An 18,176-nucleotide genomic window follows, 5' to 3' on the forward strand; every position below is an offset into this window, starting at 1 on the left:
GAGTCCAGAGAAACCAGGCTTAAATTTTTTGCTAGTTGTTGCCCCTTATGGAGCTTCAAAGACCTTTCTATCAAAACATCAAGAAGTCTGTACTGAATTCTTACAATGTGCCTGACTCAACATGGGATGCTGGCAGTGGGGTGCAGAAAAGAAAAGCATGTAAGGTTGTTCTTGTTCACAAGCCCTGGAAATCTCATTGAGGAAGTCAGATCCCCCACAGAACCAACTAGATCAATGTAAGCAGTGAGAAGTGAAGAGTGCCAGCATAGCAGGAGCTCAGAGACTCATACAGAGATAGTGCTGGGCTGGGGCCTAAGGGGCAGGCAAGTATTGGCAAATGCAGAAGAGGGAGGAGGCTCTGCCATGTGGAGGAGATAATGTGAGCAATGACACAGTGGTGGGGATGTTCAGAAAGGGTGAGAAAATCTGTCAGACACAAGGAGAGGGTTTTGTTTGAGGATGTCTTAGGGGAAGGGGTTGGAAAGTGGGCTGAGATCAGTAAGGTGGGCACTGAGGGCATGTCCCCCTATACACAGGCCGTTCTTTGGTGGAAAGACAAAGATCTGGGCACACTTACACTTTCTCCTGGCATTCCTGGGAAACCTGTGATCCCTAGGGACCCCTTCAAGCCAGGTAAGCCCCGTAGGCCCATGGATCCAGGTGGGCCTGGCATCCCAGTAAGTCCTTTGATAGTGCTGGGGAAACCAGGAGCTCCAGGCAGGCCTGGTGACCCTGGACGGCCAGCCTCACCTTTGTCACCTGGGAAAGAAATAAAAGGACTTGGGAAAATACTCTGGATAAGAGAAAACCAGCTCATCCACATGCCCTGAAACACAGGCAGGAGGAGGGGTATTGGTTTGAGGAGGGGAGGTGTGACTTTTAGTCTTATAGGGCATGATGAGACTCCAGTCAAGGGCAAGTAGTTCAGTGCCCATGCCCCACTATCTGCCAGGCTCTTCCAGGGATGTTACAGACTGTGATTCAAAGCCTTAATTGTAAGGCTTTGAATTGTAAATTACAGTCTTAAAAAGTCCAGGCAACCATCAGGCACAGGGAAGTCAGCCTTCTTGGACCCCTGGCTGCCAACCACACCACTGCACTGTGGGGCCTTTTCTCAAGAAGGAAGCCAAGTCTGGTTGTAAAGTCTTTCTAGGGCATTTCTTGCAACCATTCCCTGTCTCAGCACCTCTGGGCCCAGGAAATCCATTTGATCCAGCTGAACCCTGAGAGCCTTTGTCTCCTTTGAACCATAGGTTCAGCATTGGAGGTCTTGGACTGGGTACTCCAACTGGACCCGGATTGCCTCTGTCTCCTGCAAAGATGAACATTAGGTAGTGTGTGAGAGAGATAAGATACAGACTCAGACAAAGGTAGAGCTTTCATATCATTTCTTTCCATGCTACCCCCAGCCTTATTTATGGGCCATTTTCATCCTCTTCTCCACTCCCATTTCCCTAAATTTGCATTTTTGTGTATGTAAATCTCCTTCTACAAACCCAAAATTGATCAGTAACTTTAGACCCATAGGAAAACTCTTCTCCAAGGATCATCTGGGAGATGTATGGATGTAGCCTTTGTTATGGTTTGGATAAATATCCCCCAAGGGCCCCATGTATGCAGCCTGTGGTGCATTGGGAGGTGGTATAGCCTTTGAGGTGGTATAGCCTTTGAGGTGATGTAGCCTTTGAGAGTAGGGCCTAGTGGGTGGAAATTAAGTCTTTGTGGGCATGCCCTCCAAAGGGGCTATGGAACTCTGGTCTCTCTCTCTCTCTCTCTCTCTCTCTCTCTCTCTCTCTCTGCTGGGGATTGAACCCAGGGCCTTGTGCATGTGAGGCCAGCACTCTACCAACTGAGCTATATACCCAGCCCTCTTCCTCTCTCTTTTTTCCTTCGTGGCCACCATGATGTACTGCCTTATCACAGGCCTAAAGATAAGGCCACCATATGACCATGAACTAAATCTTCTAAAACTTTAAGTCAAAATAAACTTTTCCTTGTTATAAATTATCTCAGGTATGAGTTACAATAATGGAGAACTAACACAGACAATGGGGACTCTTGGGGATGGACTGATTTTGCACCACAAGATCAACACGAGCCTTTGGGGACTAGAGGCAGAATGATAACTCTCATTTCTTAAAAGCTTGGTGCACTAGGAGGTGGTGGAAACTTGGAGAGGTGGGGACTAGTGTGAGGAAGTTATGGAGAATGTCCTCATGGGACTGTGGGACTCTGGTCTTTTCCTTTTCCTCTTTCTCATTTGCTTCCCAGACACCATGGGGTAAACAGCTTTCTCCATCACATGCTCCCTGCCATGATATTCTGCCCCACCACATGACCAAGGGCAACAGGGCCAACTGCATGAACAGAAACCTCTGAATCTACAAACTAAAATAAAACTTTCCTCAATTAAGTTGTTTTCTCTCCAGTATTGGTATGGTAATGGAAATCTCAGTAACACAGACTGTATTATGCAGTGTTAACTCAGAAGTGATTATTAGTTTTTTGGTTTAAAGGACTTTATTCAGAAGCCCCAAATCTTATTATTTAACACAGGGTTGTTATAAGCTACAGAAGTGACAAAGTCAACAAGCAAAAGGAACATTGAGAAGGGTGGCAGTTCCAGCATTCACTTCTTCTACTCACCTTTTTCACCAGGAATCCCAGCCTGTCCAGATGTTCCCACTTTTCCGGCTGACCCAGGAATCCCCTTTAATCCACTTGCACCAGGAATACCAGGGAGACCCGGAATGCCTGGAAAACCTACCAGTCCAGTGGACCCCTTTTCACCTGTTGGGAAACAATAACTTCTATTATTGTCCCTGTTCTACAAATGAGGAAACCAATGGGGCTTAGAGAGGTAGAATTACTTGTCCAGAGTCACACAGCTAAGAAGTTTCACAGAAGGGAATAAAACCTAGGTTTCTCTAACTCTAAGTCTCAGTCATTACTAAGCTCTTAGTCATTACATATCACTTCACTCCCCTGAACAGGGATGTAGCACTAAGCAACACAAAGGAATGAAGCAGGAGGTTCTTATAATTCATCATGTTAGAATTTATGTGTGGCACAGAAAAAAAGTCCTAGGGCCAGGAGGCAGGGAGAGAAGCTCTAGCCTACCTCTGATGCTAACAAATTGTGTGCCTTTGAATCACTTTCCCCTGCTTAAAACAGAGATGTCACCTGCCCAACCAGTGATGTCTATCAAGGCAATCAAAGGAAGTAAGAGCTATCAGGTTCCATGATGGTGCAAATGAGCAATTTCAGTGTGGCTGGTACTGCCATGGGATTTTCTTTCTTTCTTAGTTGTAGATGGACATAATACCTGTATTTAATTAATTAATTAATTTTTATGTGGTGCTGAGGATGGAATCTAGTGCCTCATACATGCCAAGCAAGTACTCTACCACTGAGCTACAGCCCCAGCTCTGCCCTGGGCTTTTTGGACCATGATATTCAGCCCAGTGTTACATAGCAAGTAGTCTATGACTTACCTTAGGCAGTCTTACTTTAGTACTAGGCTTGTCCAACTATCTTCACCAGAAGCCCTTCCCACCTCCCTTTCTGTTGTTCCCCATTCCTGGGCAGAGAGAAGGGGCAAAGCTGGGCAGCTGGTACTCACTAGTAGTCACTGGTCACTTCACTGGCCTTCTTGATCACTTCACTTACCCTTTGGGCCTGGGAGGCCTGGCAATCCAGTGACTCCTGGCAAACCTGGGCTCCCCAAGAAGCCAGTTAGCCCCGGAGATCCAGGAAGGCCTTTTATCCCAGGTAAACCTCTTTTTCTAGTTGATCCAGGGTAACCTTTCTCGCCTTTTTGACCTTTCTTTCCAGGATGTCCTGAATCAGCACAAGAGAGAACACAGGACAGCTGTTAAGCAAGGCTCTGGCCAGATCTGGGCCACTGCCCATTCCCATAGCTTCTGGTTGGTTGGCTTGTTGGGTTTTGTAAATGGCCCTTTAACAATGACATATGCAAGCTGCTAACAGGCAGTTAGAGTTCTTAGTTGGCTGGAGCATTACTATCTACCACCCAGAGTGCCATGCCAAATGGCTATTACTTCCAACATGGCACAATAGCTGGCAGGGGGAAAACCTCCTTGTGATTTAAACTTTTCCCTTTATGAATGTGGCTCATGCTTTAGCTTCTGAATGGAGCTCTGGGAAGTCAGGGTGGCAACTGGGCTCCAGTTTCCCGGGTACTTCCAGCCTGAATTGCTCCACAATTGCTGTTTCCTAAGCCAATCGGTGAGGTAGAGGTTAAAGCTGAGCTGTTGTTTCAGCCTCCCAGGGAGCCCTGGATGCAGGGCTGCCCTTTTAATCCCTCAAGCAAGCAGTTAAGTCAGCCAGTTCCTTGGCATTAGGGTTGAAAGACCCCCTAGTGCCAAGTACTGTAGAAATCTACAAGGCCCATTTGATCTCCTAGGTATTCTGAGCTGTCTTTCACCACGCTTTAAGTTGGTCAATGGGATTAACCTCCTGAGCTGCTGCCAAAGTGGAATGTTCAGGTACAAAGCAAGGAAATTAAAAAACCAAAGGATTAAATCAATGACGACAGAGGTATTTGGGCCCCCAAGGACCTAAATGAATGGCTGACTTAGCTTTCTATGGAATGAAAAACATCAAGTAGCTAGGAGCCCCTGGATTCCATTGGGAGGCTGTGAAGGAGACTCCTCAACAAGGGAAGGAAATTCAATGGGAGCCAACCCCACAGCATGAGATCAGGGATCCTTGGCCCTGTAAGCAAGGCCATGTTATAGTGTATAATCAGATAAATCCCTGGTGGGGATCTTAGTCTGTAAGCTTGTGTGCTGTGTTTTTTCACCTAGGCAGCCTATGTGAAGACCCCAGAAACACAGAAGGACAAAGGGGATAAAAAGGATATTAACGGCTCTGCAAATAACTCAACTTCAGTCACTGGGCTGGAGCAAAGGGGAGATGATAGGGTCACTGAGGCAGTGTAAGGACATAGTGCACAAAAAAGACAAGTTGCAAACATTAGGTTGAAAGCAGGGGGTGCAGGGCCCCACCCTGAGTGAAAGCCACTTTTTGGCAATCATACTTTGCTCAAGCTCCTCCTCAACCCAAACTGAGCTCCCCACAGCCCCAGAAAAGGCAGTAGGATGCACTAGACCCACTTGTACAGCATGGGTGGCTTCTCTAACTGGGGAAGGCAGGGGGCCAGGTAAGCATGAAATGGGAGCATCAGGCCATTAGGGAGGGGGCAGGAAGTGATTTGTTGTCATATTTTGGAAGTTGAATTTCAGCAATCTGTTTTTCTTGGCACTGCCAGGAAGCCTTGAGATGTGAAACTTAAGAGCTCAGGAAATTCAAGTCTCTTTCTAGGTTCTGACCATATCACATTGCCCAGAGCCTAAGTCTGTCAGGCTAGGGTTCTTCCTCTGATGAACCTACCTGAAGTTCCTGGAAGACCTGGTGCTCCTGGGACTCCAGATTTGCCCTTGATGCCATATGAACCAACAGACCCTGGGGGGCCTGGCTTTCCCACTTGTCCTGGTGTTCCAGGAATGCCCCGCTCACCTTTGGGGCCTAGGAGGCCAGACTTTCCATGCAAACCTAATAAAAAGGAGGGGTACAGATAATCATAGCCATATTAGAGACTGAATCACCAAACCAACTTCCAGCAGAAGAGCTTGGCCTCAGGTACCACTGTCTTCTCAGCTCTAGCCTTGTTGCCTTCCCCAGCAGAAAGCCAGAGTCTTTGCAAGAAATCTGATTAGTCATTATGGTCACTTCTGGAATTACCAAGGTAAGAAAATGGACCTAGTCTATTTAGGGAAAATTTTCTAGATAAGAGAGACAGAACAAAATGATATTTCATGTTAAACACCTAATTACCCATCATCCCAGATTCATGTAAATATTCATGCAAGTATACAAGCTACTGTAAAGCTTTCTGTAGATTGTTAAATCAGAGCAGAAAAAAGAGTCACCCTTGGGTCCTGGAAGGCCAGAGTCTCCAAGAAATCCTCTGTCCCCTGGCAATCCTTGTAGGCCTTGCTCCCCTGGAACACCGTTTTCAGCACCAAAGATATCACCAGGGGCTCCCTTGGAACCTGGTAAACCTGGACTTCCAGCCTTCCCAGGTAAGCCATCTTTTCCAGGAATCCCAGGAAATCCAGGCAAGCCCTTTTCTCCACGAGATCCAGGAAATCCTAAGTGTCAAGAGGCAAAAATTAAAGGTCATGGATGTTTAGAAGTGTTTTTTTTTTTTTTTTTTGGTAGATATTTCCGAGACAGTTTTTTTTCCCCTCAAAGGTAACATATTAATAAAGGTCAGGGGTCTCTTTATTCCTGGGAGACTTGTGCAGAGGCAGGGACTGTGTACTAAGTGACCTTAAGAAAGTTCTAGTTTTATAAGGTTGGCCATGGACAGAGCTCAGTAACCTGCTTCCTGGGGCTTGACAGGTGCTGAAAAGCACAGGTAACACCCAAGGCCTCCTAGTAGAAGCCCTTTCTCTTTGGGAGTTGTTTAACTCCTGCTGTTATATCTCCCTCTTCTTGGGTGAAGAGAGGATAGTGGAGAGAACCAAAGTTTCCAATAAGCTCTGGGACAGGTGGCCCAACATGAGCCCCAAGCTCCATAGCAGCAGCAGTTCAGAATCACCTGGGGTAACACAGAGATTGTTGGTTCCACCCTTGGAGTTTCTGATCAGTAGGTCTTTCAGAGAGTATGAGAATCTGCATCACTAACAAGTTCCCAGTTGATGTAGAAGCTGGCCCAGGGAACACAGTTTGAGAACCATTGGTGCAGTATAACCCCATGAAGCTCAGGTCAGAACAACAGGGTGTGAGAAAAGGGACAGAAAGAGACAACTTCCCTCTGACTGATCTAGATCTCTTTCTCTGACCTTTTAAGGAGTTGACCCAGGAAAATGCTATAGTAGACAACCTGGCAGAGACCTAGCTCTGTCACCAGTGTTTTTGTAATTTTGGCAAGTCCTTTCCATCTGGGCCTCAGTTTTCTCATCTGAAAGTCAAGAGGTTGTTCACTGATCTCAAATGGCTCTTATTGCTCTGATATGCTGACACCCTATGGCTCTATGGTTTATCTTGTCTGGGCATGAAATCAAACCATCCCAACCATACCAGAGAGCAAACCTAGCTTACCATTGTTGGTCAAGGGTAGCCATAATCTGAATACACACACTGACACAATGGATACACAAATGAGAAGCTCTTTTCCTTACCTGGCAATTCAGGGAGGTGAACTAATCCTGGATTTCCAGGCTCTCCTTTTTTTCCATGAGATCCAGGCTGACCTGCAGACCCAGGGAGGCCACGGGCCCCTTTAGGACCTAAAAATCCAAATGTAAGTAGTGAGGGGAAAGGGAAGTCAACATTCCTGGATATAATTGGTGATGTTCAGTCAAGAATCCCAGTCTCCTTGAGGGCCTCTATTATTCTCGCTTCCTCACATTACCCTCTCCAGCAGACATTCTGTTCCCTCAATCCCTAAGGCAGCCCTTATGGAGAACTATTGACCCTCAAATATTACTGGGCTAGACTCTGCTTCTTTTGGCTCATGACCTGTGTCCTCAATGACCTTCTCTGGTCTCAAAAGTGTCCTCAATGACCTTCTCTGGTCTCATTCCATACCTGGGAATCCAGGAGCTCCTGGGAATCCTGATGGACCGTATGATCCAGGAATAATACAAGGCAAGGTAATTCCTGTAAATGGTAACATGTATAAATTACATGAACCCACTTAATCAGGGAAGATGTCCCCCTAGCAGGTTCTTTTACTTCCACTCCATTTAATGGGACAACCAAGTTCTCTCCACTGAGAAGACAGAAGCTTTCACAAAAAATCTTGCCATGGGAACCTCTTGGGAATTACTATGAGTGAAATTGCTTATAGATGAGAATGCCCTTAGTGTCCAAGTGCCAGGATATCACTTATTAAACTGTTGCTGTCCAGTGGGCCACCAGTTACCTATGCAGTGGGTGTTATATAACAAAGTTTGCTAGAGGTGGGCTGTGCTAGAAGAGCAGCAGATGGTAATTGCCTATTCACCCTGCCTTAGATAGAGCCTCTCCAGGATGGGTTTTTGGGGTTAGTACTGATGGTCCATTATGCCTACATTACTAGATTGGAAGGTTTGAAGTCAAGACTCCTCAAGTTCATAACTATTCTTTTCTGGAAATAAAACTTTGCCCAAGGCATTCGGTTCTTTTGATAACCCTTCATTTGGTATCTAGTGAAGCCCATTAATTTTTCTTGGTCAGGTGCACCCATAAGTCTGTATCAGGCAAATATCAAAGACCACTCTCTTGGTCATGACAGACAAAAATGAGGACCCCTACCGCAGCTCCTTAAGTGGAACTATCAACACTGATACTCAGGGAGGAGGTCCAGTCAATTTCAATATTCAAGATGTTAAAATTGGTATGCATAACCTTCCCCTAGCAAATTATTTTTTGCTCATTCATAATGCAAACAAAAAAGTCCATAAGATCACAGAGGGGAGGTTTAATAAAATACTGGTGAACAAATTGTTTGTGGGCTCCCTCAAGTGCCATTTGCAAACAATTGTTATGCTAATTAAAATTAGCCTAGCATATTCATTAAAAGAATCCCCCAAGGTCTGCTTTAAACCACAGGACCAATAGTTCTAATGAACTGCTATGGCATTGCCAGTATTTAAAATAAATCACAAATTCTATTTCTGAAAAATATATAGAGAGAGCCTATGACTCAAACTGCTTACTGAACTGGCTGACATTCCTCTTCTGAGTCCACTTCTATTTTCCAACATGAAGCCTTGGCATTTTTTAAATTTTTAGCTATAGATGGACACAATATTTTATTTGTTTATTTTTATGTGGTGTTGAGGATGGAGCCCAGTGCCTCACATGTGCTAGGCAAGCACTCTACCACTGAGATACAGCCCCAGCCCCAAACCTTGGCATTTTTATCCCACTTGTTTTATTTCTAAATCAAGACTGGGAATTGAACGATATAATATATTGGTTATATTGAGTCTGAACCAGACAGACTTGATCTGGAATCCTAGTTCTGCTAATAATTATTAATGAAGGCAAGATACTAAACTTCTTCAGCCTCATGTGTAAAATGGGAACTACATATCTCATATGGTGTTTTGTGAGGACCATATTAAACTGCTAATAGCACTTAGAACAGTGCCTGGCACCCTGGCATATGCTCAATGAATAATAGATCTCCTCGTGCTTGCCTTGCATCTAGCATGCCATGAGGCCTTGGGTGACTCCCAGTACTGAAAAAATTCTTTTTTCTCATACTTAACGAGAAGAAGAGTTCCTGCAAGGCTGTCCCCTGGCTTCTACCTCAGTCAAGCTAGTGACACTACTTTGTAGCCTGGGAAGCAATTTTCTGCTTCTAGATCTCAGGCTTTTACAGTCATGTTTCCACAGGTGGAAAGGTGTCTTTAGGGCTGGATCCGGAGGTGGTCACAACCACCTCCATCCTGTCAGATACTGAGTTGACAGAGCTATTTCTGAGAATCATATCCCAACTCTGGAAATACACTCTATAGCAAGCACTGCGTGGTAAGATGCTTCACTGAAAGGAAGCTTCTATGCCTGTGCTTTGCTCAGGCCTGGGTCCTCTGAACTAAGTAGAAGAACTACCTCCACAGCTGGTGTCATTAGAGGGATCTTGTAGAAGACTCTTCTGCCCACAACTATCTCCATAGCCCATTGACTCCAATGTGTTGAACTCTTAACCATTGTAGCTCTATTGCTTTATGTATTACTTAAGAAACAAACTGGATAAGGTATAAGTGTCTCTGGGATGGGGTCAAACACAAAGCCATCCATCCCCAATTTATGAGCTCAGCGTCATAGATTCTTTTCACCTGTGACAGCCAGATCAAAACAAAGCCTTTAAAAGATGGGGATGAAGACAGGCATCTGTTACTGTACAGGAAAAATAAAGATAAAAGGAAGGTATATAGAAACTACAGGAAATCGAGGACACACTTCCCTTCATAAGTTTGTCCCAGGCTGGTCCTATACACTGCACTACTTGTATACTGCAAGCATGGGTTCTAAATGGTGAGACAGTAAGGGCTTCACATCATATTGGTAGCTGGTTTTTACTTTACATCTTGTCTTCTGCATTTGTAAATTCAAAACATTCTCAACAAAGCAGAAATCAGCCCTACCTTTGTTCTGTTTTGTAAGTGCAACAAATGACCCAATTATTCCAAATTTTCACACAAATGCCCTAATTCATCTTTAGAATACAAAGGACCTCTGGTTATAAAGATTTCTAACATCTTGATTTGTTCTGAGTCCAATGAATAAAGATCAGAATGCATGGATGATTGAAGGCACCTTTCGAAGGCAAGGCATGGCTCCAGTTAAAGTTCAGAAAATACAGTTGCTTAAGTCAGAGATAAGCCAAGCCATCAACATGCATGGCGCAAAGTATCAGCTCCTCTCAGGAGCTTCATGCCCATTTATTTCTGTATTCCCCCCAGGAGGTATGTGTAAGGGAGCCCTTGAAGCAGTGCCAGTGTCAGTGTCAGCCTTTGCATCTCAGCCTTAGAATCAGCCCTCCCCAAACAGGGGCATCAGTGTGATACTCAGGCCATAGAGTGTCAGAAACAAAAGTGAACAAAAAAGGAAGGGGTCTCTTGCCAACACTGGCGTCTGAGTAGACTTAGCTAGCTCTCACCTCCCTCTGTGTCTAAGTCTCCTTTACCAACCTTTTCCCTGCAGCAGCAATCACCTAGACCAATCAAATAAAGCAGAAATTAAAGCAAGACAGAAATTCGTTGAGGCCTAAGGGAAGACTTGCCTACAGTCCAGATATGCCCACCAACCAAATCTGTTGTTTGGAATGAGTAGAGAGTGCTGGCTTCCACACAGGATCATGCACACAGTAGCTGCTTCAGTAATAATCAGGGTGATGGATTACTATGAGCATCTGGAGTCAGAGTCTCTTTGGAAACAGCCAGTTGTCAGCTTGCCCAGGGTTTGTAATAATTCACACTACTAGGTTGAAAGGCTTCGGATGACTACATTCCCTTTCTTGGCAATGCAACTGTCTTAGCCTAGGCCATCACTGGCAGGGGTGGGTAAATTTAAGAATGGCATTTTAATATTTTTGTAGCAACAGAAAAGGCTGCAAGCAAATGTCTGAAGCTCACAAGTTATTTGTTTTTAAAATTATGAGAAAACTAGGTTTGAGGAATTATATTTGCTTATTACAGAGAGAATGAGAAAGCCAATGCTCTAAATGAAATAATTGTTTTGAAAGTCTTGGTACTATGACAAGGACATTTTCTGTAAAAGGCATCTTCCAGGCTAAAGCTGACTATAGCACTATATTCATGAGAATGTTCTGTGTTCAGGAACTAGTAAATCCTGGAATAGTAGTGATCCCATGGGTGCCAGGCACGGTGGCACATGCCTATAATCCCAGCAGCTTGGGAGGCTAAGACAGGGGGATCACTATTTCAAAGCCAGCCTCAGCAATGGCAAGGCCCTAAGCAACTGAGTAAGACCATGTCTCTAAATAAAACACAAAATAGCGCTGGGGATGTGGTTCAGTGGTTGAGTGCCCCTGAGTTCAATCCCTGGTACCCACCCCCCAAAAAAGAAATGATCCCATGGGCTCTCCTGTTGACTCAGCCTGTTTTCAAACAGTTGTAATATTTCTATTATCCATAAGATTTGAGGGTGAATAAGGGTTTTTTTTGAGGTACTGGGGATTGAACTCAGGACCTTGAATATACCACTGAGCTACATCCCTAATCACAAGAGTGAATAAGTTTATAGGTACCATATTATTATAACTCAATTTATAATCTAGTTGCCTACAAAATGGGTTGACCTAGATTTAAGACCCATTGTTGGCAGAATAAAATTACCATTAAGATTGTTTCTAGAAAAAAAAATGAAAAACAAACAAACAAACATTGTTTTGGGAAACAGAGCTGGAAGCAAAGCCATAGCTGATACCAGGTCTTCCAAAGGCAAAATAGTATTGTTTGATAACATTCCTCATAGCCTTTGTAGGAATTTGTGAAATGACTACTGACTTGGATTTAAGAATCATGAATCATATATGATCAAGTTTTTATCATAATGCTTATTACATCAATTCACAAAGATAGATTTTAGAATAAATAAAAATTTACAAGACCTGATATTCTGTCCTTTTAAAAAAATTCTTCAAGGTGACAAGGTGGAAAGAAAAGAAACTGGTCTAAGAAATAGCCACTTGGTGGATGGGAAGGCCATTTATTCTGCAACTAAATGTTAGTCTCCTATGGAGCGTTGTACTCACTATCCTAGGCAGGTAGACACAAGCTAAGAAATATTATTCACCCTCCTTAGTTTCCAGAGACTTACAGTGTGGTTGGGCAAAGTAAAAGCACTATTTAAAAGAGATATACAATTTAGCAATACGTGATTAGCTATACAATTTAGTAGCAATGACATACAGTAGAAGTCAAGGGGAAGCTTAATGGAAGAAGTATGGCTTATGTTGAACCCTGAAAGATAATATGATGTGATTACATAGAGAAAAGAGGAAAGGCACTCCAGAAAAAGGAAACATAAGCAAAATATTTGAGTTATAAATGAACATATTTGTGTTCAGTATAGTGAAGATTGTTTATTACTAAGAGTATGAGATAAATTTGAAAAGGTTTGTTGTGTCCATGTTTTGGGAATTCCAGGCTGAGGAGTTTGGAAATTATTCTTCATTCAGTAGGGACTATTCATAGCTTTGGACTAGGACATAACTTGATGGCATTGGCATTTTACAAGTATTAAATTGGCAACAGTGTTCATAGTATAATTGAATGGGATGTCTGGAGGTAGGAAATGAGAAACTACTTAGGAAGTTGTCATTCACTCACTTATCCATTCATCCATCCAACATCCAAGCAACCAACCATTTATTTATTCCAAAAAGTATAGAGGTATGTGATGAGCTAAGCATGAGATAATAAAAACTTAGTAGCAAGAAGTGAAAGGAAGAATATAAGATGGGCTGGGGATGTGGCTCAAGCAGTAGCGCGCTCGCCTGGCATGCGTGCGGCCCGGGTTCAATCCTCAGCACCACATACAAACAAAGATGTTATGTCCGCCGAAAACTAAAAAAAATAAATATTAAAAATTCTCTCTCTCTCTCCCCCCTCCCCCCTCTCTCTCTAAAAAAAAAGAATATAAGAGGCATTTCAAAGGAATAAAAAGAAATAACCTCAATTTTTCAAACTTCTGATGACTATAAGAAGTGTGAAGATGAATGGAACTTAAGAACACTATGTTGAATGAAATAAGCCAAACTCAGAAGGTCAAGGATCATATGAAAATTGAAGGCATATCAGTAGAGGAAAGGGACGGAGGGTAGGAGAAGTGAAGGAAGGAGGGAAATGCTGGGGAGTGACACTGGCCAAATTATATTGTTATTATTATGCTCATGTATAAATATATAACAATAAATCCCACCATTATGTACAACTATAATGCACCAATAAAAATGTGGGAAAAAAGAGGTAAAAATAAAAGTGTGATGCCACTAAGGGAAACAGAAAAGTTCTGGAATACAGAACAGAAGTTCAGATGAAGAGCTGTTCTGAGTGTATTGAAAGAAGATGATATTCACAGAGGACATTCATAATATATAAGCAGGACTGTCATTATTATATAGCCTAAAATCCAAGTAGGAAAATAAATTATAAATGGGAATTAATATAATAAGTAAGGGTCAGATTAAATGCAACTAGGGCCTCTGCACAATCCAAGATTCCATCAACTGAAGAAAGGATCTTCCCTGCTGATGAAATTACCATACAACTTAGAGGACACCTTGTCTAATTCCCCACTCATTATTTTGATGACATTTGCAGTAAATGGTCATCCAGCTTCTCCTTGAACTTTCCCTGGGATTATGAGCTCATAACATCCGTAGGCAGCTCTGTGACATTTTCAGACTGCTCTGTTCCTCACTAAATAGAGCTGAAATCCATATTATTCTGCCTTCTAAGCTTATCACAATGCAATTATGATTCTTTTCTCACTTAAAAACGCTTAAGAGGATTAAAAGTAGTGATTATTGTCAACCTATTCTCTTCTTATGACACATTTCATGGAGTCATAGTTACTCTAAAGGGGTTGAATATTCAAGTCCAAAAGTCATCTGATTCCATGACTCACCTGGAGGTCCTCGGAGGCCTTTTTGCCCTGGCAGTCCATCTATTCCTTTATCTCCAGGAATCCCACGGGGTCCAGGAAGTCCTGGTAACCCAAGTCCTGGAGGGCCAGTTGGACCATGATGGCCTTTTTCACCAGGAAGTCCTGGGAACCCCTTTTCACCTGGGAAGCCCTGTCCACCATCACCCTAGATAACACAAAAAAGAATGAAAGTCTATCTCAGAGACTTTCTTGGAGAGTCCTCTGATCATAGGAATAAGTTAACCAATATGACCAATGATTTATGTTTCACTAAAATTCTCCATGACTGTAGTTTATTAATCAACCTTCTCTGAGTTTAGTTAGTGGGAATGGTCTTTCAATTCTGTGTGATCTGATACTTCAAAAGGTTCTCTGCTGTGGGGAAAGGGCAGGCAATGAGCAGTATAACAACCCTTGAGGTCACAGAAAGCAGCTGAATTATGTGAAGGAGAAAGCTACTGAGAAGCTGAAACATTTTCAAGTACATTTGGTCAATTGTTACTAGCATTTATCAAAGGAGACAATGATCATTCTGAGAAAAAGATTCCAATTTTACAGGAAGAAAAGCACAGAGCCTAAAATGTCATTGCAGAGCCAGGATGAGATGCTCCAAACTCTATTCTGTCCTGTTTCCTGGTCCAGGGGCCATCAGATCTCCCCTAAATCAGGTGTGAGAATTTACAGAGTTAATTATCCAGGAATGATCAACTTACCCGAAGGCCTGGCAGACCTGGTAAACCTGGTACTCCATCCTTGCCTGGGGCTCCTGTTAGACCAGGGAACCCCTGGGGGCCAGGATTACCTTTCTCCCCTGGCATGCCAGATCCTGTACGGAGAGTTGGTTCACCCTTCTTTCCTTTGGGGCCTACAAGACCTGGAGGCCCAAATAATCCCTGACAAAACAGACAAAAGGGAATAATGGGGAGATGTAGACTTTGTAGAATTCTGGCACATATGATCCAAGGGGTTCTTGGGTACATATTGGTACTGCTCTGGACACTTGATTACATTGTCATCTTGAATAATAACTGCCCCATTTTCTGTGTCCTTTCTAAAATTTGAAATATCTGAGAGTTGAAATCTCATCTTAATTCCTGTTTTATCTTCAGGGCTCAGCATGGTGCTAAGCAAATGTAAATAATTTTGTGGGAGGAAGGGAAAGAAGGAGGGAGGGAAGGTTATAGCGCAGAGGGACTTTAGAGATCATCTAGTCAGAATTCTTTGTGTTATGGATCAAAACCCCAAAGCTTTGTTTTATATCCTTCTTTTGTGTGCTTTAGGAAAGTGATTGGTGAGGAGTGAGGGACACTTGAAAGCTCCCTTTTCTCCCTCAGGGCCAAACTTTGGCAAGACTTACTGGAGCCCCTGCTGGGCCTTGTGTGCCCCCTGAGCCTGGATCTCCTCTGGTTCCTTTAAGGCCTGGAAGGCCCATGAGACCTTGTGGCCCAGGCAGACCTGGTTCTCCGGGTGGGCCAGTATTGGGGACACCACCATCACAAGCACAAAATCCCGAGTCCCCTGGGAGAAAAACAGATGACATAAAATAAGTGGGTCCTCTATCTAAGAAGAAGGAAGACCTGATATTGGTTATTTGTGACTTGGAGAGAATCAAGAGACCTGCAGAAAAGAGACTTAAATGAACTAGGCTTACTCTCCCTCAGAGTACATCTGTGCTAGTAATTAAAATTCCATTAGTCTGGGATAATGTCAGCCATCCACTGAGCCCAATGTGCAATCACTGTTGAGGACCACTGACTTAAACTTAACCAACTGAGAGTCAGAAAATGATAAGCCCTGAAAATGAGAAAACAATGTGTTCTTCAGATTAGTATAGGTTGAGTTTAAATGCTCTGAGATAGAAAACTTTTTTTTTTAAAATCTTGGCATTTTGGATTAGGGATATCAACTCATAAGGTCTATGCAAATATTCCCAAATCCAAAGAATATGAAATCAGAAACATTCCTTGTCCCAAGCATTTTAAATAAGGGATACTCAATCTGTATTTCTCAAGTGTGTCCATGGACCTCCCACATGAGTCACCTGTTTATAAGGCAGCTTTCTGGGCTTGGTCCAAGTATGAATCAGTCAATCTTAGAAGGCTATACCCAAGAATATAGTTTTGAAAACTTTCCCTAAGTGGTTCTGATGTAGAATGATGCTTGAAAGTCGCTCTCACTATTCTAGACTTAGAGAAAATCTTTTGGGCCCATGGAAATTTAGAAGGGGTAGCATTAGTTATCGCTCCTCTTTTAGGAGTGAGAACAATATTGAGAAATACACCAGCCATGTAGAGAGTCAGGGAAGAGCCAGAATTAACATCCTAAATTCAGTGATTTGCAATTTAATATCCTTTGCCCTCACATAGTCTTCCTTGAGTCTGAATAATAGAGATCAATATTGCTGAAATTTCTGAACTAGGTCAAGACCTGAGAATCTGAAACAGGTCACTGCTCCTATACTTAGGCAGTGGTATTTTTTGAGAGGGCACTGAAAAAGAGAGAAGAGCTGTTAATTCCTGGAGAGAACAGGAAGTCTCAGATATCTGAAGCCCCTAAGCCATCCCTAAACCTCTGCCACCCACGCCTGGGTTGCAAGCATAATGAATTGATTTATTTAAGCATCTTCCCTTTAGAGGAAGGAATGGAGAAATGACCCAAAGGCAGAAAGAAGACGAGAGAATCAGTGTGGTGAAAGCCTAGGTTCATTGATCAGCTCTTCAGCACCATTGGGGACTTGGGTTGTTTTCCTGGAGTTAGTTTATTCAATCTCAGGTCTTGACCAGTTCAGAGCCCTTTCCTTCAGGCTGAAGATGATGATAAGTGGCTTCCAGTCTTGCCCTTGCAAGCTGGAAGTGTTAAGCTGGTTAATACCCTGACAGCTAGCAATAGCTTCAGCAGGTGGAGGGAGTATGAAAAGCAGCCTGCACCATTGTGTCCTATGTGACCTCAGTTGCCAGTCTTGGTCTTAGAGCCCTAAATATAGCACTTCCCATAATCCTGTGATCAAAGCCCCTCTCAAGAGTCAAAATTACTTCCATTCAGATTGCCAAGGCTGTAGTCTTGCTTATTTTCCATAAAGCTGTATCTAAGAAGCTTGGGGGACAAAGAAACTCAAAGGGACAAAATCACCTTTTACTCCTTTGAAACCTGGGCTTCCTTTTGGACCTCGTTCTCCTCGGAGACCAGGGAACCCCGGTTCTAGGCCATATAAGGTTCCAGTCTTAAATGGTGAACCTGAAGGGGAAAAAGATACACGAAAGATTGGCAGCTTATAGAACTCAACTGACTTGACTTGACATAGAAAGTCCCTCACCAAGGCCTGTGTCCTTGAGGCTCACCACTCAGAGACGAAAATATCTAAAATGGGGACCTCCAAGTCTGAGGCAAGGAGCTAACAAATCCTTTTGGCTCAATTTACTCCACTAATACTTAACAGAATTTTTACTATGTCCCAGGCACTGTGCCAGGCATTGGGTATTCAGGGATGAACATGGTGGCTTCAGTAACTCAGCAGCCCCAATATGTAACCCCAAAAGCCCCCTTGGGACAAAAGAGAAAATAGCTGCAGGATGAAGTGGTTAGGAGCTCTTAGGGTACAAAGAAACATGCTGGGGAATATTTCTAGCCTTTCTCTCAGAATCTGGATCCCATATTCAAGTATAATATCTAAGAAGAACAGACTCTATGCAAGCTTTTATTCATTCATTCATTTGGTGCTGGGGATGGAATCCAGGGCTTCATACATGCCAGGCAAATACATGCTCTACCACCAAGCTACACTCTCATCCCCACCTACATAGGCTTTTTTTAGTAGCCACCTTGAGGATCTGGGCATAGTTTCTCCTTTCTTAGTCTTTCAGCCCATTCCACTTGAACTCCCTGAACCAGGGGAAGCTCAAAATAGTCAATTATACTTCTGCAGGAGCTGAAATGCCAGAGGGCTGAGGGCTGAGAACAGTGAAGGCTGTAAAGAGAATCTA

The 18,176-nt window shown here is 43.3% G+C and overlaps 1 protein-coding gene across 1 annotated transcript in view; it reads right to left on the reverse strand.

Annotated features, from left to right (window-relative positions):
• Window positions 1-18,176, reverse strand: part of Col4a6 (collagen type IV alpha 6 chain) — a 66,949-nt gene that overhangs the window by 17,290 nt on the left and 31,483 nt on the right. Inside the window, exons 18-30 of the mRNA XM_077106478.1 lie at window positions 17,326-17,430; window positions 15,554-15,714; window positions 14,910-15,089; window positions 14,179-14,362; window positions 10,685-10,738; window positions 7,621-7,692; window positions 7,212-7,319; window positions 5,955-6,176; window positions 5,416-5,577; window positions 3,670-3,840; window positions 2,647-2,790; window positions 1,187-1,312; window positions 578-759 (exon numbers count right to left, since the gene is read on the reverse strand). Of these exons, the coding sequence (XP_076962593.1) occupies window positions 578-759; window positions 1,187-1,312; window positions 2,647-2,790; window positions 3,670-3,840; window positions 5,416-5,577; window positions 5,955-6,176; window positions 7,212-7,319; window positions 7,621-7,692; window positions 10,685-10,738; window positions 14,179-14,362; window positions 14,910-15,089; window positions 15,554-15,714; window positions 17,326-17,430 (1,871 nt within the window). The remainder of the gene's footprint in view (window positions 1-577; window positions 760-1,186; window positions 1,313-2,646; window positions 2,791-3,669; window positions 3,841-5,415; window positions 5,578-5,954; window positions 6,177-7,211; window positions 7,320-7,620; window positions 7,693-10,684; window positions 10,739-14,178; window positions 14,363-14,909; window positions 15,090-15,553; window positions 15,715-17,325; window positions 17,431-18,176) is intronic.

This window comes from Callospermophilus lateralis, chromosome X, assembly GCF_048772815.1.
Source record: "Callospermophilus lateralis isolate mCalLat2 chromosome X, mCalLat2.hap1, whole genome shotgun sequence".
Taxonomy (NCBI): domain Eukaryota; kingdom Metazoa; phylum Chordata; class Mammalia; order Rodentia; family Sciuridae; genus Callospermophilus; species Callospermophilus lateralis.